We start from the raw sequence: 19983 nt of genomic DNA on the forward strand, positions 1-19983 counted from the left end.
ATTTCCAATTAAACTCTCAGATATACATTTAGCTGCTGCAGAAATTATTTGAAATTTAAATGACAACTCACATAATCATAAAAATGTTACTGTATTTTTTTCTTTTTACCTACACTAAAGTCTTAATTACAATTCTGAAGAATAACATTAAAACCCTAGGTATATCTTATCATTCTTCTATATATCATTATTATACTCATTGACCTAGATATAAATGGATCCATTTACCTTGCATCCAAAGTCTGACCCAAAATATGAAGACAGTTGACAATTGATGTTGCATCATTCCCTAAAGAGGAAACGAAATGCTGTTATCAATAGTCCTGAGGGTTTCTCAGTGTTCTTTTCTTCTATTAATATTTTGTGTTCTAAAAATTAGTCAATGGCACAACTCAGTACTACTCTGTAATCACTGAATTTGAAAGATTTTTTGATAATCAAGTTTAAAATCATGCAGGTTTTCTGCTTACAAGTGGTGATGCAAATATAAGTAGAAAAGCCATCCAGCAGGTCTCATCAAATAGGTGACATACTCAAGCAGCATTCAAAGCACTGCATCAAGCTGAAGAATTTTATCAGAATTCTTCAAGTAGATGATCCTCTCCCACACTAGCTCATCTTATTTTTAAACCACATCAACTTTTCAAGTCAGCTCACGTCCTTTATAAAATGAGGTGTGCTGTAAGTCTATCAATGCCTAATTCCATTTTAATGACCTCAAGAGTCTCTGCTTTCCTATTGTATTTAACTGCATTAAGACAGGAATTAAATTGCCTCCATGTCGTTGGTCATTGGTGGAAAAGACCAAAACCATCATGGAAAAAAAGCCTTAGAGGCTGAAGAAGTCAAGTCTGATTCTTAGGAAATATTTGAAATGGAGGTGGCTTTTCTTCAAAGTAAGATGAAATTCACTAATTTTGATTGGTGTATCTTATTGGAAAGTAGGAACATATAAGTTATACAATTGCTACATATATTTTGCTGATAAGGATATAGAACAGCAAAAATATTGAAATGATGACTCCACAGTAAAAAAGTAATTTGACCACTCACAATATAGTTTGCTACTATCACTTCCTCATGCTGTATTTCCTACATATATAATATAGACAGTCATTTTCTGGGTCTTGAAGCTAACAACTCCTATTTGAATGTAAGTTTTTATATAACATCTGAGTTTATTATAGAATCTATAAAGAAAAGCATTGTAAAATGAATGAATGAATTATATATGGGATGAATAATTATCTTAAAATGTAGACAAGCCAATTTTGTGATTCGATACAAATGAAAAAACATTGCTGAGACAATGTTCTTTAGGAAAATATTTCATTCATCTTGTGTTTCAAATTTCAGAACATAATAATAATGAAGACACAATCAGCAGAAAGGCAGAATTTGTCCCTGTTTACTGAGTAGAGGCAGTCCTAGGATTCTACACCAACCTCCAGAAGTGTTATTCAGTTAACTATTCATTCATTCAATAAATACATGTTAAATACCAGGCACTCTCAAACTTCCAGTAACAAACAAATTAGAGTTCTCGTGGCACTTGCATTTTAATGAGGTATACAGATGTTACAGATATACAGATAATGAAATTGAAACACACACAGAGAACAGGGAATATCAAAGCAATCAGATAGAGAAACAAGGTGAGTGACCATAAGGCTCTCCCCAGTAAGGTGACATTTGAGCAGAGATTTGAATGAAGTGGAGTAAAAACCATGCATGTTTCTGGGAAAAGGATCCAGGCAGAGGGAACAGCACAAGTAAAGGCTTTGCAGAAGAAAATGAAGCTGGCATTCCAAGGAAGCCCAGGGGCTGATGTGCACAGATTGAGAGATGAGTTGGAAAGGAGGGGAGAGGCCAGGTTCTACAGCCCTATAACCAGAGCAAGAAAGTTGAATTAATAAAATAGACACAATTGGAAGACATCTTTAGGTTTTGAAGAGGATGGGATCTGATTTATATTTTTCAAAGATTAATTCACAAAGTGTAAAATACTGGAAGGGCAAGAATAGAAAGTTAACCACAGGAGTCCAGAATCAGAGGGTTGATGATGATGACTTCAGGTTAGGGTATCAGCAGTGATAAAAGTAAGAATATATTTTAAGGATTTCCTTATGGGCTGAATGCAAGGTAAGAGGGAAAGGAGTCAATGATAACTCCAAGGTTGTTCATGTGAGCAAGTGGGTGAATGGTGGCATGGTTTAATGAAGTGGACAGAGACAAGGGGGGAATGAGATGTGGGGTCATGGCATCTGCTTTCCAGAGATTAAGTACGATAGGCCTGTTAATCTCAGGTAGACGTGCAGAACAGGCAACTGACAGAGACATCCAGAGTGCAGAGAAGAGAGCTGAGCTGGTTCTATAAATGTGGGCATCATGAGCACAGAGATAATTGAAAAAAATCATGTACCTAAATGAAATTAGCCATTATAAATGCCAGTGTAGAAGAAAAAATGTTCCTGATATTCCAATGTTTGGAGGCATTAAAGCTGAGGATGCAGCATAGAGAATGAGAGAGAGGGCCCAGGAAGAGGGACACAGGGAATGTGTATGAGTCTCATGCAATGACTACGTTGCACCAAGTCAGAGAGCCTGGCTGCTCATACCCTTCCTAAAACTCAAAGTTTTTTTTCTTTTCCTCTTCCTATTCTTTGAATAGATTATCAGTGCACTTTGTACTGAATACTTTTCCAGAAGGATGGTCAAGGGTATCTTAAACATCCATTATATAAGCTTGTGTGTGGGATTTGTGCTTGCTTTGTTCCCTAATGTAGGCCAGCACCTAGAATAGTGACATACAGCAGGCATTCAATTAAATCTTTGTGGAGTGACTATGGGATGTAAGAAAAGTAGGAAATAATACCAGTGGCCCAACAATTTCTCTGGGTCAAATGAAAATGTATATGGTGAGTATGAGATATCTGTGATGGTTAAAGTAACAAACTTAAGCTCCATCGACAGCTGATTTGTCTTTAAGATATATGTTTGCATCAGTGTGTGTGCATGTGTGTGTGTAAGTATAAAAGGTATATAATTAAAATCATAGCTCATACCTGAATCTAATGCCAATACACAGCAAGCACTGGGTTTTTAAAAACATTATAACAACTCTCATAAAATTACATCTCTCTAAATAAAAATAACAAAATTAAAACTGTTAGAGTCAAAATGATCTTTTTATATTTTAATCCCAGATTATTTTGTGATTTTCATTATAAGGTGTCCATAATTCAGGAGTTGTTTTTTTTTTTTTTGATGTTACTCAGAATTTACTATGCCATGTCTGGCTTCAGTTTTGGAATCTGGTAATTAAGGATTGTCAGAATGTTGACTTTCCTTTGGGAAAACAGTAATAGTCATTCTCATTTTTATTCTTCACTTTTCTTACATGGCTCTTGACACAGTTATCTCATTACATTATCTTCTTTGAAGAAATGACTAATTTTGGCAGAATACTTATTAATAATTTGAAATGAAATTGTGCTAGAAGATATAAATCCCTCTCAAAATTATGAGGGGATAGAAAAAAAATTGGCAAGTGTCAATGACTTTATTACTTCATAAGTCTGTGACAGTGGAAAGAATAAAATTGATTCCTTTACTTGGTGAAGTGTTTCAGTTAAACTGAAAACATATTTTAGTTAATCATACATTCTATTCATTTGCCCGACAGTTAGGAAATTCTTACAGTGATAAATCCAAGTGAAAGAAATACTGTCTCATCTGTATCACTATCTTGTGATTATATTTTCATTATAGGTGCCTTATTCTGGTGTATCTGACCTGTTCTCTCTATAAGAAATCATTTTTTTGTTAAATCCAGGAAACTTTTGTCTTTGCCATGTGTACTGTCATAAAACTAGAGAATTTTTAAGTTAGTGAAAGACCTTAATGATCCTTCCGTGATGATAACAGCGGCCAGCACGAGCAGCAGATCGTGCATGACTGAGCCATTACATTCTCAGCACATGACACATTCAATTGTTAGACGTGCATTATCCTCAGAGATGCTAACTACTTTCAATGATTTTCCTTTCATGGTATGTGTCCTATTAAACAAATGCAAGCACAATCTGAACCTTTTTAGGGATAATACAAGTGTTTACTAATTGTCTAATAAATCCAGATAAAACAGTCCTCATTTTAAATACATGAATGGTTTCAGGTGGAGGTGAGGCTAACAGATGATGCACTATAACCTTAATCCACTAATTTTTTAATCAGGGAGAGATACCAATGGATGGAATTCATTGTAGCACTTTATTTAGCATTAAAATCCTTTCAAACATAAGATTTATTCATAGGGTTAAACCAGGTATGGGGAGGGAGGTGGGGAGGATCAATATTTTAACAAGAACTACAACTTCATTTAAGTACATGATAGACCTGTCTTGCTCCATATTCCTGCAGCTAATACTGTGACATGTTGAATTCTAGGGTCACTTGAGGTCAAAACAGAAATCTTGTAGGACTATGCTCCTTATGGTATAAAATACTTGCTTTATTCCAGGCCTTCCTAGAAGTCTTTCTGTCATCAAATTTGGAAATTCTCTAGTAACTGAATAGTTTATGGTCTTAACAATATGTTAAAAATTCACCAGAAAATGAGAACATAGAAAATGCCTCCAAATGGTAACTATTTTGTGCTAGCCTTCTCAGGTAATTCCTCTAACTTGAAAGGATCATTGTTGGTCGGATTTAATGACCTCATTGTTTGAAGAGTCATTAAATATCACTTCCTTTTCAATGTAAGGGCCCTAAATGTTTTCATTAGCTGCCTAAGGACAAAAAGTGATTCTCTTCAATTGTGGGAAAATTGGATACTACGTTTTCTTAATAGTCTCTCAAGTAAAAAAAGTAAGTTTGGGTTACTCATGAATGTAAGAAAATATCAAATTGATAGCCCTTATCTCACTGTGTAACCATCTACTTCCTGATCTATCTTCTCTATTAGACTGTAGGCTTCTTGAAGGCAGAAACTGGTTGGCTCATTCATTCATTCATTCATTCAGTCATTAGATTTCTGTAAATACCTACTATGTGCCACACTTCCTGCTAGGTACTGAGGATACAATAAGCCCCCAGTGAGCTGAGAGTTTTGTGCCAGAGAATGATGTTCACTAGTCACACCATCACCAAGATGAAGGAAAGCTATGAGGATGACAGTGGGAGGAGGGAGTCAAATCAGGGAGGTCGGAGGTCTTCCTGAAAGTAATACTTGGACTGAAATCTGAAGGATGAGCAATTTACTCCATTTTGGCTGTGAGGGACTGGAGAAGTAACTGCTACATATGGGGATGTCATTCCAGTCAGCAATCACAGCATGTGCAAAGGCCCTGTGCAGAAAGGAATACAACATTTTCAAGAAACAGCAAGAAGGTCACTTAAATGGAAGAATAGTGAGGAAGCAAAAATGTGAGGGCAAATGAGGATGGGGTGGCACACAGACTATGAAAAGTTAATGTGGTCAGGTTAAGAATTCTGGTATTTATTGTAAGGAAATGGGAAGACACTGCATATGCAGGAGTGTGATATGAGAGGCTGGTTGTAGGGGAAGATAGACTGTTGTTGAGTACAGTTTGTAAGTACAAGAGGGGATTAAGAGAGATTGTTTAATATGCTCTGGAGGAGGACAGGTGAAATCACTTTGGTGGTAGCAGTGGAGAGGTTTTCTGTCCTCTCATTCTGAGAGAATGCCTCACACTCAGTAAAACACAATAAATGTTTATGAAATGACTGCATAAAACAAATATCATTAATGCATTAATTTATTTTTATATGTAAATGTAATGCTGTTAAGAAGTCCTGATAAGAATATACCTGTGGTACTATCACCTGTTGCAGACCCAGTTACCAGATTCTGCTTCCTCTAAAAGGACTGCAAAGCATAAACAGGCTATCATAGGGAGGCTGATGTACTCTCTGAATGCCTTGACATTAGTAATCAAAATTCCTCTCTGAAGTTGGAGGAAATGGTGGGAAGAAAAGAGTACTTCACTCTTACCCCGTAAGGGTCCTTGTTGTGTGGGATGGCAAGTGGATTCCTTACTCTGTTCACTCACTTCGTTCCTACCCATGTTCTAGCTGATTTTCCAGACTACAAGAGTCCACCAATTTTCGATCACTAGCAAGAATTTCAGAATTCAGATGGGAAGCCTATATGTACATAAGACACTGTTTTCTATATGATATTTTACCATAATGAAAACCAGGACTATTGTTCTGGTTTAATGGGTAAACCAGAACTACTGTTCTATGGGAAATATTGCTTGTCCCATTTAAAAAAAAACCATACATTTTTTAAAAATATAAAATGAAATGGTTTAAACACTTCAAAAAGAATATAGGGGGCATAAAATCATTATTAATCCCTTTAATTCTTGGTGTGCTTTAATGTATAAGTATTTTAAGTAGATAAAAGATATACTTAATATATAAGCTCAAGTTTGGGGATCCTCACTTTATATATCAGAAAATCTTTCAACTTACACGTGACGTTTGGAGATAAAACAACAGTTTGGCAGCCAACTCGGAATAAACAGTCCATTATTCATCAAACTCAGCTTCACCACAATTCACGCCATGAGGACAAATATTTTGACTCTTGATTTATTTTAATGCTCCCCTCTTGTCTCCAGCTGCACCTTCCTGACATGTTGAAGGTCAATGTGTATCTTTCTACATACTACTTTTGCTCAAAGATACAAAGCCCAAGTATTTGTTAATCTCAACTATCAATTCTGTCTTACTTTATTCTTAGCTTAGTTCATGAACAATGTTTTGAATTAAATCAGTACAGGAAAAACATTTTACTCATCAGTTCATTGTTTGCCAGAACTCAGAAAAATGGTATCACGTAAAGGTAGGGAGAAAGGAAAAAATAAGTGATTAATATGACTATAGACAAAGGACCACTGCATATATGTTATTAGGTCTTTTTCTTTAGGAAAATCCACAATGGCACATCAAAAAGAAAATCTTTAAATTATATCACTTCTGAGTCCTTTTGAAAATAGGAAGGTTATAAAGGTTTCATTGTACATGTACTTCAATTAGCCAAATCACCTAGTTAACTTTGTATGTAATCTCAATAAAAGCTGTACAAATAAAATTAGGAATACCTTATACTTAAAAGATATAAGGATACAGACTACACAGCCCTTTAGTATTCATTATCTCTGTTTTGATACATGCAATAGATCTCTAAGATTAATAGTGACTTTTAACCTACTTTAGAAATGAATAAAAAAACAATACCAAAGGTCCAGAGAAGTCCCTTGTCCAAATCATTCAGCTGATTTACTTGCAGATACAGGACTCACATCTAGGTTTTCTGAGTCAAAGACCTTTATTGTCTCCAGGATATCATATTAGTGTCTAAAGCCAAGTTATAACTGTAATGTGTAAAGCTGACAGTTGTCTGAGACCTAAGGATTCTACTATTTTGACAAGAACTAGAGTATGCTTAATGGGTAAAGGTCTCTTGAAGTTTGTATTATTTTACAGGCAAATGCCAAAGCAAAGTTGAAACAATAAATATAACAGATACTAGAATAGCACCAAGGCACAAAATATGCTTTTGGGGTAAAGACACAGAGTAGCTCTCCAATAAATTCCTGTTACAAATAAAAACAATAGTACTTAAAAGCTAAAGGATTTAAAATACAATGCCTAAATGAAATATTAGAATCACACAGCGATGGAATGAATGCTAAAGTCCAGTTCTTCTCCCCTGAGAGGTGTAATGAATTGGGTTACACATTTGCCTTCAATTACTGAACCCTTAATATAGTCATAGGATAAAAGGAAGTTAAAGAATATGCAAAATTAACCCATGAAATGGATGTATGTTCTTTTGTAGAAGGCTCTAAATTGGGAAATTGCACAAGGGAGGCTTCTAGGATGCTGGAAATGTTCTGCCTTGACCTGTGCAGATATGTTTGTGTGTAAAATTTCATCAAGTTATACCATCAAGCTGTCCTTAAGATTTGTGTCCTTAACTTTGCTGTATGTATGGAATACCTCTGAAAAAATTTTAAAAGAGAAATTATATACTGAGATATAACAGTATACCAAGAACTTACAATACCTAAGAAGTTAGAAATAGCACACCAGAAAGTATTATTACGTTCATTAATAAGAATGCAAAACTGCAACCGACAAATGGGGACCCCACCAGAGCTCTATATAATAAAATAGAGTAGGCAAATGGAGAATATTTGTATGCACTATTAGAAGAAGGTGAGAGTCATAAAAATTCTATCTGAACAATTTCACATAAACTTTTCTATGTTGAACAAAAGTCAAGAGAAGTCAGCTGGAAATTATTCTGAAGAAAATTTGCTCATTAAGTGAAACATTAATGCAAAAACTCAGGCAATTTAATATCAAGTATAACTTTTGATTACTAAATTTAAGAGTACCAAATACGGATATATTAGAAACAGAATAAAGCATTAAGTAATGGTATCCAGAAACTACCATTTCTCAAAAAATGTTTTCAAGGACTTAAAAGTTAGCTGTATGTGGGTATACATAAATACACACACACAGATACACAGACCTATTCTTCAGTTTATTCACTGCAGCTTTTATAGAAATACTTAATCCTTAACTTCTCCTGTAAATAGACTTGAACTTATAACATCTCTAATTACTACACTAAAAGTTTTATTACTGAAATGACCCAAACACTGTCTCAAAACCTATAGAGCATAGGGCTAAAATTTGCTTTGGTAGTTTATAAAAGCAGATGCAGGAAATATAAAACACATTCTGCCAGCTGCTACCCTTAGCAAGGAGAATCTGTGGATGTGTGCATGACCATCCAACAGCAGGTGTTCAGGAACATGGATTTCAGCTGTGTGAATTCCCAGAAATTAAAAAAAACTGACTGTCAGGTGAGTGGTGCTAGAAAAATCACTTTTGCCAAGTGACCTCCTTGGTTTCACTCTCTACTAGGAAGCTCCAAGGTCTGGAATACAGTCAACATGCAGATCTCTAGTCAAGAACATTCCACTAATCAGTGCAATTAAATTTTTTAAATTAATACCAGCTTGTTATTTAATCTATCAGAGGTAACCAAACACAAAGTCAAGGGCCCAGTTTTGCATTACCCCTCTGAGAAAATATATAGCAGAAGCTGCCATTTCCATTAATTTGTTATTTAATAACATAACCTTTTGACTTGCAAAGGTGCTTTGGATGAGTATAAAAAAGTTTTACAATCTTTCATTTCACCATAGTTAATGCTACTGATAAATAACCTTGAGGACCTTATCTTGGCCTATGACAACCATGCATGCAGCCATGCAAACATGCATTCATGCAACACAGCAGCACAAAACACAGTGCAAAAATGGCAAAGAAAACCAAGTGATGGCCATGCTAGTATTTTTTCAAGGGTCTCCTTACCAAATAGTGAAATCCTATGCCTGACAAGAACTCCAAGTTTGCAGAATAGGCTGAAGACAAAAGAAAAAAGAGAAAAGGGGAAGGGGGAGGGAAGGTAGAAAAGACAGGGAGAAATTAAAATCAAATTTAAAAAAAGAAGAAGAAAAAAGAAAAATAAACAGCTGATATATGAGCCGGAAAAAGCAACATGATGTCACGCAGAAAGAATCAATTCTCTGAGCAGAATGCGGAGTAAAGGTATTAAGGAATCTTTGAGTGCATATCTTTAACAAACATGGTTAAAAAGCACGTATTATAAGTAAAGAAATAAAAAAAATTGAAAGCAAAGCTAATTAATATAAAAGCAATCTATATGAATCTCACAAGATTATACATACTGAAAAAAACACAAGGAAAAAAATTAATTTTATCTGCCCAAATGTACCACTGAAATTCCAGAACTGTGGTTGCTATGGCCATTATTTAATGATAGAAACACTGTGCTTTGGGCATAAAATGTAACTTTACATTTTATTATGTTTTATCATTGGAATTTTCCTTCTTCCCAAACTTGGCCACATGCCTGACAGATACCAAAGAGTCCAGTGCATTTGAACACAGTGAAGTAGAGACAGGATTTGAACAACTGATAATCACTCCGAGAAAAATGTTACAGATGTGATAACTCAAAGGGCTGTTGCTGCTCATGCATGAGTTGAGCATATTTCTTATCTTGTCTAGACCAAGTTCTTGGGTCTTCTGGTTATCAGCAATGGAACATTCCAAATAAGGGTCACCTTCATTCAGCATTCAGCATGGCAGGACTAGGACACACTAACAACTTTCAGATCAGACCCCAGAACCTGGGCAATATCTGCTATTGTCCTGTGTTGTCACCAGGCCACAGTTCCTTGTTGGCTTTTCCTGGAATATCATTCATTCCACCCATCCTTGGGGATTCAGCTTGGGAAATGTTTACTTCAAAAAGCCTTTTCTAAACCCAGAGCTCTTTCACCACTCCCAACTCAAGCTGCAAGAGGTTGCCCCTCTCTGCTTCTCCCAGGGACATTCGCAAATCTCTTCCATGACACTTAACCTGCCATATTACAACTGACATCATTCGCACATCTACCCACTCTTCTGAGCTCTCAGAAGGCATTGGCTCTACATGGCCAAGGCTCTAACCTTAAATACCCACTTGCATAGCACCACCCACACTCAGCTTACTTTTCCCATTAGTGGTAACAACTATATCCTGACTGTCTCATCCTCTCTTGCAAAGCTGTCCCATGACGAGCAATGTACAGATGTACACTGACCAGGACTGGGGATACAGACTTGCCATGGAATACAATGGAGGCAACTGCTCACAGCAGAATGCGAGAAAGGAGACAAAACCACATTTGTGAGGTTGACCTCTTTTACAGTAAATTTGGCCACCATACCTGACTTTAGTAACAATGAGGAATGACTTACTGATGAAAATTAATTATATGTGTTACTGTGTGGCTCTTCCAAGAAAATATTTATCCACAAATAGCTAAGTGAATTCAAGTTCTTGGCAAATTTCTTAGTAGTTCTAAAAGTTTTTGAAGCACTGATCTGTTCAAGTCATATTAGACATAAGATTAGACATTAGCCCCCTGACTTGCATTATCTGTGTATTATAATTTAAAAAAACAAACGAGAAATAAAACAAGAGCAACTTTCTCCAGGTGCCCTCATGCACTGAGCTTTATGCACACTAACTCAACAAGGAGCTATCTCCATCTAAAGGAGAGAGCTGCCCTCTTAGAATTGTACACATTTTTTGATCCCTGTATTGCCATCTATTTTAAGTGATATCTTTTACCTCTTACTGAGACTCTCCAGTATCTGTGGTGAAACATCCTGAGATGATAAATTTATAATTCTAGGATTATGGTTTAGCACAATTAATCCAGTCCTAGTATATTATGCTATGATGAAAAACAGAAGTGCTCTGTATTGTATTATGACAAATTATATTTAATGTCTAAGAATCTGTTAGAACAAATGACTTATAATATCAGCTGCTTCCTAACCTTACCTGTTTCTAATTAGAATAGATGTGCCACAAGACAGACATATAGATACACAGAAAGCTAGGTCCTCAAAAAAAAACAATATCTCTTTTTTCTCCTGTGCCATCCATATTCAGAGTGTAGCTTCTGTATAGATAAAGTTTGATTATTACAAGCTCTGGCTTACAGTTTCTTTAAAGAAAAAAAAAATATTTTCCATAATTCTAGTCTATCCCTTTATTATTGACACTGTGATGAACTATAGTGCATCTACATTTCCTTGGCATTGACTCACTGCCTTGTAATTTTGCTCTTCATCTCACTGCTCTACTGAAACAGTACCTGGAAGGGCAGTACCCCCGAGTCAGCAAATCTAATAACTTTATCAGCCTCCACCCTGGGGAGCTAAGGTACTTGGCATGTTAACTACTTAATCTGGGAAACTCTGGATTCTTTTTAAAACATTTTTTTTCCTCTTCCTCTCTGATTTTTTGTTCTTTGCTCTTCAAAGACACACTTGAAAACCATCCAAATGTAATAATGTCTAAGTTTTGGTATTTAGACTTTTCTGCTTTTCTTTTTACTCTTCCTTAGTCACCTACTTCCAGAGCTTCAAACAGTACATGGGTACACATCATCTCCAAATATATCATTTCTTGTCTTAATCTCTCCACTACCTCCAAACATGTACTTCCAACTTTCTGCTGGGAATCTCCAGCTAATGACCTGCTAGTGCTTATGTTTCAGTACTTACCTAACCAAATTTAATGTTCTCAAAACCAGGTCTATAATATCTTATTTTGATTAGTGCCACCAGTATTGTTTCAACCACTCAGCATTGAAACTTCAGCACCAATTTGGCCTCCTCCTCGCTACTCTGCACGTGATGGACTCATCACCAAATCCTGCTGATTTTCGCTCTCCCGTGTGTGTCTCCATGACATTCATCACGGCTAGTTATGTGGTCAGCTCTGCATGTGTATGTGCACTCAGCTGTACTTCAGTGAGGAACTATGTCGTCGTGTGTATGTTTATCCGCACACCTAGGAAATCATCTTGTATACGGTAGGCATTCATTCAGAAATACTGTTGAACGAACCGTGGCTGTCACCATCTATCTGAGGCAGCACTTCTGTTAAAACAGGCTGCTTTGCTGCCATAGCTTCCCAATGTCTGTCATGGCCTCCCAGCGGCCTTAATTTTATCAGGTCCAGTTTTGTCCTTTGTACCAGTGGCTTCTGAGAGTTAATGATGTTAAGTTAAAAAATTAATTTGAAAAACTTAAAAAGAAAGAAGGAAGATAGCTTGTTCTGGCAATTAACATCAACTTCAGTATCCCACATTGTATCACCTACATTTTTCCCCTTAATCACCAGCTTGTACACTTTTTATTAGTATCTACATCTAGAAAACATTCCCCTTTTTAACCTCTGATCTACACAGTCTTTAAGACCAACTTTGAATGTCATGACTTCTGTGTATTTTTAGCTGCTCTATATCCCGTCCATCTGGACCCACACAACTACTGTTAGACACATCTGTTAAATACAAATTAAAACTACCACTGCAGTTTTCATCATGCATGTGAAGGTATGCTTGTTTATTCATAATGGCAGGGCCATTGTTTTTCACTTACTTTATTTTATTTTTAACCTGTTTTATTCACTGATGTAATATTTAACTGAAGTGGTATGAAATCAGATGGTTACAAATTTCAATGATTCCATTTCAACATGTCAAACAAATTATTTAGGTGGTTTTTGTTAGTGTGGTGGTGATGTTGGTTATTCTAAAACACATTCTTATGACTATTAAAGTACTCTTTTTCCATTTTAAAAACTTGGAATATACATAAAAGTAGTAAGAAAAAAAATCTCCTATACTACCAAAGGAAACAACTTATTAAAATTAAGTTTGTTACCTCCACTATTTTTCTATACAAATTTCATGTTTTTAAAAAAATCTGGAGCAATATTTGAACATACATCTTATTTTTAAATTATCATTTTCCTGTCATTATATATTTACATCTATCATAATTTTAATCATTAGACAGCATTTTGTATGTGCCATAATCTATTTATCATTATCTTATTTTTTTCAGCCTTCCATTTTTTTCACTAAAATACTATGATGAAATAAGTTACTTTTGTTATTATGCATCTCCTTCCTATGTGTTGGCATTTTGAACGACATATGTACCTTTTTTTTGGCATCTGTACCTCTAGTGAGAGAGAGAAGCTTTACCAACCTCTTTGCAAGAGGTGAAGAAAAATTGAAGAAGAAATCATTAAAAATAGTCTGGTGCAGTGTTACTAGGGGTGGGTCGTCTAAGGCCTCCAAACTAGTCACCTGAGGCTAGCACAGAGTTGTGATGTTCTTCTGATTTATTCCATCACGGATACAGTCAGTAAAGGAAAAGTAGTTGCTTTGGTTAGTGAGTAAGTTAGAGCAAGACCGAAAACTGAATGGAGATAGCAAAACACAACATAGGAAAGGCGGAAGAGCAGAATTTGCATCACTGTATTTGTATTTTTCCCTATATTCTCTGAGTTGGGTTTAACAGAATTGAGAAAGAATTGCTAAGATGCCAGCTTAAGTGGTGTGAGGGACTCTTCAGGAAGAAGATAGTTTTACTCATTTTCTTCCGTGATTGGTCATTATTTTAAAAAAAATTCTCTGAGTGTTCTTTCTCTTGATTTATGTAATCAAGTGACATGTAAATTTACAGTGCCCCCTAGAACCAAGCTTCTGCTACGCGGAAGGCTACAGGCGCAGAGGGCTACGGGGAGCACTACCAAACTTGGCGGTATCTTGGCTGCCTGAGGTTCCATGTTAACTTGGTGCCTTGGTGTTTCCTAGGGGCTGCGGGCACTCACAGCCCACAGGGGACTGTGGGCAAGAAGTGGGTAAGTGCACTTGTGAAACAAAGCCGGAGAGGCCACTCTCCCCAGAGAAGGTGGGAGGAAGTCCATGGCTGATCTTGAAGAAGCAGCCCTTCGTTCCCTTTCCTTGCGGTGACACAGTTTGTGGGAGCAAAGTGTGTCCTTGGGAGGGATTCTCTGTTATTTTAACTGTCATTGGTTTCGTCATCACAGGGAGATGATTATTTGAAGAAGTTTGGAGACATTTTTAATATCACTGAAATCCTACACCACATGACTGGCTACTTATGAGTTGATAAAATAGACAAATGTGAATAAAGGGATGACACTAAAATCCCACTGCCGTCCCCATTCCCAGTATTGTGCAATGCAGGAATCTGCTTTCCCCTTCACTCTCTGATAAAAAAGTCTGCATTCAGTCTGGTCTCACTCTGGCCAGTGGGTTGATTCTGCACTGCCACTCAATGTATCATCAGTCAAGTCCAAGATAAGTGTATTCTGCCTCATATAGGTCATTCACTTTTATGCACTTTTATTTTTCAGTGCAATCTAAAATCTTGGTATGGACTCCTGTGTAATGTAATTATACAGAAGCAGACTGCTCAGGAATTAATTCTCATGTATACAAAGTTCTGGCAGAATTTTGAAGAATCAGACTTGATTTCCTCAGCTGAATCACAAATAAATCTATGAAGAATACTTGGGTTTAAATAGAATTAAGAAAGAATTGCTAAGATACCAGCCTGAGTGGTGTGAGGGAAACTCTTCAGAAAGAAGATAGTTTTACTAATTTTCTTCCGTGATTGGTTATTATTTTCAAAAAGCAAATCATAAATTCTGTGAATGGGGTTTTGCCCTTCTGAAAATGCCTTTATTTTTCAAACTTTTGACGGAAAGATTAGATTTGAAGAAATTTTATATTTATCAAAAATACTAATACAGCAATGCATCTCCAGGCTCTACTTGTGGATTCTGTAGTGGGTATCCTATTCCTTTCATTCAGCATTACATTTAGCAGCAAAATATAAGAAAGTTTAACATGCAGAACACATATATGAACTTGTAGACACCACCCTTCTCATGGTGTTTGTGTCCAAGGGGAAGGAGGCCAGGGAGATGGGTGGGCACTCTTTGCATGCTCCCACTTCAAAGTCCTGAGATGCTCTGTCTCAAATGCAAATACATTTAACTCAAACAAAGTCTTCATTTTTTATAGCCATTTACCTAGTCACCATTTCTTTCTCTTTGTTTGCTGCATGTCCTCCAGAACAGAGAGGTCTGCTTGCTGCTGATAAGAAGTATAAACGATGGTTTTTGAAATACTGATCAATTAAAGGAAGAACGACCTGAAAGAAAGGAAGAGAAGACAGATCTACATTGTGGGATCTTCCTGGAGATGAATGAGGGCTGAGGCGTTGGGGCAGCCAGAGCTCTCTCCACATGCAGCAGGTCCCCCATGTCCACAGCCATGCCAGCAGTACAGTTTCAAGGATGCCTCTCTTAAATCTCACCCTGCTACCTCCAGTCTCTGTGCACTTGCAAGTGTGTGTCCCTGCACATGTATCTCTGTGTGTTGGGTTGTAATTATGGGGAAGATACCAAGTCTCTGACAGTTTGGAATTATTTTCAATATTTTCTCAAAGTGAAATATTCTTAATTCATGTAATGTAGTTCAGTGCCAATAGGTTAGAAAATAATCAATGACTGCTATTTACTGAGTCTCTACTATGTGTGAGGATTGCAACTGACATACTGCCACTTCATTTACCCTGGGAACTTCTCTGTATGGGAGGAGTCATCATCCTCATTTTATAAGTACTAAGTCGAGATGTAAAAGTGAGTGACTTACTCAAATTGCCACTTACTTACCTCCGCAATGTTCTTCTTACCTGGCCTTTCCCAAAGCCCTCTTCCCATCTCTGTACACTGTTCCTGCTGCCCTTTGGCCAATTCCTCCTCCTCCTCCTGTCTACTCAACCAAAGCCTTTGCACATGCAATTCCCTCTGCCTGAAATGCTCTTCCCACACCCTGTAACAAATTAACTCCACTCTTCTCGCAGACCTCTGCTCACTGGCACTTCATCAAATAATCCTTTGCTGACCTCCTCAACTAGATAAAATCCCCATATTCTCTATTCTTACAACATCATTTGCAATTTTTACACTTCATATGTGTCATTTTGGATTAATCTCTGCCCTTTAGAGTCTATAAGGTACATGAAAACAAAAAATTTCTGGATTTGTTTCCCATTACAACTCTTTCCCTGCCTCTCTGACCGCTCCTTGCTCTGTTTTGTTTCCCACTGACTCACCGGTGTTTAGGACTTTCACGGGCCTATAGGAAGCACTAGATAAATGCTTGTTGAATAAATAAATGAAAAAAGTAACACTAATTGGCATTACCAGCATTGAGACTCAAGTCTGTCTAGTTACATTTTTCCTACAGTGTAGAATATAGCATATTTACATATAATAGCAATTTTTTTAGTAATCTCCCTAGAAAGTTGTGACATAGCCTGAATTTAGTGACTGGCACCTAATAGGTTCTCAACAAATATGTGAACAAATGAGTCGTAAGCGTGGTAGAAATTAAGTCACATTAGGCATCAACAAACAAAATCACTAGGGCACCGAGGACATAGTCAATGCAATACAAGAATGTATTTTAGAATGTGTGATTAGAAGCCATGAATATAGCATTTTCTGATAATTGGCTATCAAGGGAGATTACATCCTCATAGAACAGATAACTAGCAATGTGCAGCCCAGGACAAACTTCAGATGCTTGATAAAGATGTTGAGCACTATACTGAGTAGGAAGAAAAGACAAGAGAAATCTCCCTCCCAGTAAAGGGCACAATTCTGAGAAAATACAATAGAAGCCACATATTCATCAACTGAAATGACATGTTCTTTTGCAAATGATCTATAATAACCACCAAATGCAAGTACTTGGAAATCGACAGAAATCACTGGCGTTCAGGTTAACCGCAACATACTGCAAACAGAGAAGCTTCCCAGAGGCATTCTGTCTCCAGGACGGTGAATGCCCAGGATGCAGCCTAAGTGCCTGACACAGAATAGGCATGTAGTGAGCACAGAGTGGCTGAATGGACCCAGTGCTGAAAATGTGGACTTCTTTGTCACCTCCCCTTACTGGCTGGCAAGGAAGTCATGAGTGTTTCAGGCATATAGAAAATTACTAATAAATTCTTATTAAATGAAATGAATAATAATAGTGGGATATATTTCATATATGAACAATTTATCCTCCCTGAGACTCAGCTTTCTCATCTGCACAATGAGCAAGATGAAGGTCCCACAATAAAGATTCTACAGTAAAGATTAGTGGAATATACATACTTATAAATTAATGAATGCCTTTCCTCTTCATAAAAGAACTACTTCTCTAAAAGTTTTAAGTCATAACGATGTCCAAATGTTAAGACAGCCGACTTTGTGGAGATAGAAGCCAGTGGAAAGTCACGGTCGGGACAGAAGGTAGAGTTAAAGTGTGACCAAGTATGCCTTGAATAAATTTATCCCACGTGATTCATGCAGTTATTTTTCTGCCACAGAATATTTACTTGTAGTAGAAATCACATTTGTAGACAAGTGCATTCCAAAAGAGGCAAAGATCTAAGAGTATATTTTGTGAACAAACATTACTGAAGCAAAAACAGGATGAATTGTATACTGTACTTTAGCAAAGAACTTGATTTCTTGTTCGTAAGGGAACTGCTCTCCTTTGGTTCTGCTGCCACCATCTGTAGATACGAAGAGTTTTTAGGAACACGTTGCACTTCAAACATTACAAGATAGTCCCCCAAAATGCAGTGCTTTGAACACATTGGCAAATGTGTTATCCCACTAAGTTGAACATAAAAAGCCAGCCAAAAATACAAAAAGCTAACTGCAGCAGTGTAATAAAAGAAAAGGTTTAAAAAAAATACCCAAATCAAAATTTTAAAAAACTATCGAGAACAGCTCATATGCTCATATGCTCATGTGGTTATGAGCATAAACACAGTGAGGTAGCTTTTAGCTCTTATTGACATATAAGGGGAAAACTGGAATAGGATAAAGTAAAAATTCCACATCTTCTTTCAGTAAGAAAGAAACTCACTGGGATGAGAACAGTGAGTGTGAATTGAGTGAACATAACTGATTCGATTTTATCCCTTGTTTCTAATTAGATAATTACTTCTTGGTGTAACTGAAAGTTAAAGTTTATAATACTAATACACCAACTGAAAAATTGCAGGACATCAGTGCCCACAATGAAAGGGGAGATCACAATTGTAATTTTAGGTTGAAAAATTAATATTCTGTGGGAGAATAAAGAAGTTCACCTAAGTCAAAACACAATTTCCATAAGCAAAGAGAAAGCACCCAAGTTTTCCCTACAGTCTAGAAAATGATCTCAAGGCTAAGCATTGATTGACCTAATGCATTTAGTCTATAAAATAACCTTTCTTACCTCCTTCATGCATACAGAGGAAGTTTCATGCATAGAGAAAAGTAAGAATAAACTGTAATAACCATGATGATATGCACACATACTGGACAGCTAAAATATCTAGAATTGGATATAAGGTTTTAGTAAAATTTAGAAGTAGAGCTTCCATATTTTGTAAGAACCAAACTGACTTCTGTTTGAAAAAGTTCTTTGGCAAAAAAAATTGAAATAATTTGAGGTATAATTTATTAATCCTAGATATAGGATCAAGATAATTTTTAGGGAGTTTAGGCAATGTTTTATAATATCAGAGAAATGCTCTTCCCATGAATAAAAGATGATTATGGGTTTTTAACATTTGCCCATTTCATTTTTGTATCACTTCTGTACTCAATCTCTCTCAAGCATTTATGCAAAATAGCTGGATCCATATAAAAGATTCTCATATAAACTATGTTAAGACAGAATTTTATACTTGGCTAAATCTGCTAACATTTTAAGGAATTAAATAGGAAATTCTTTTCATGTTGCCTCTTAACAAAAACACCTACGGGCACAATGTGAAAAAGATTTGGAGGGCATATCATCTCTGATATAGCACAAAAATTAGAAAAAAGCTTATGCCTAGTCTTACTATGTCCTTGGCCTATGTTTAAGGATAAACATACTGAAGATGTGCAGCAAAGACAATAAAGTGAAGACAACAGAAGGCATTATAGAAGTTTCATTTGTAATAACATTGGAAAATAGACATGAAAATAAATGATGATAGACAATCCCAGCTCTAACTTGCTCCTCCCACAGAGTTCTTGTACAAATGTTCCATGTCAAAGCCATTTGAAAAAGGTACACGTAACATCGGCAATCCACAAAACTTCTTTTGTTGGGCTCCATTTTATTCTAGCCTTACTTTCTACCCAGCTTTCTGTTTATAAGACCCTCTACCCCGTAAAAAGAGAGTAATGTGCTCAGTGGGTGAATTCGCCCTACAACAAGATCCTCTTGACTATCCAGACACAAATTCTGTCCTAGGTGTTTCATTCAGAAACTTGAATACAATCGGAATAAAATCTAAACACAGTTTTAGATTCAAATTTCTGTTTCTGCTCTCCAGAGGTTTAAAAGAACAGAAAAACAAACAAAAAAGCAATTTTCTTGTTCCCTCCTTTAAATGATTACCCTCTCCTTCCTC

General features: G+C 36.4%; 1 protein-coding gene across 5 annotated transcripts in view; it reads right to left on the reverse strand.

Annotated features, from left to right (window-relative positions):
- The window catches only part of RYR2 (ryanodine receptor 2), an 894209-nt gene that overhangs the window by 129743 nt on the left and 744483 nt on the right, over positions 1-19983 (reverse strand). For all 5 annotated transcript variants that reach the window (XM_073241246.1, XM_073241245.1, XM_073241243.1 and 2 more), the window contains exons 61-64: positions 18035-18099; positions 15557-15678; positions 9427-9476; positions 229-289 (exon numbers count right to left, since the gene is read on the reverse strand). In XM_073241246.1, coding sequence (XP_073097347.1) covers positions 229-289; positions 9427-9476; positions 15557-15678; positions 18035-18099 — 298 coding nt within the window. The remainder of the gene's footprint in view (positions 1-228; positions 290-9426; positions 9477-15556; positions 15679-18034; positions 18100-19983) is intronic.

This window comes from Manis javanica, chromosome 7 (assembly GCF_040802235.1).
Source record: "Manis javanica isolate MJ-LG chromosome 7, MJ_LKY, whole genome shotgun sequence".
NCBI classification, from domain to species: Eukaryota; Metazoa; Chordata; class Mammalia; order Pholidota; family Manidae; genus Manis; species Manis javanica.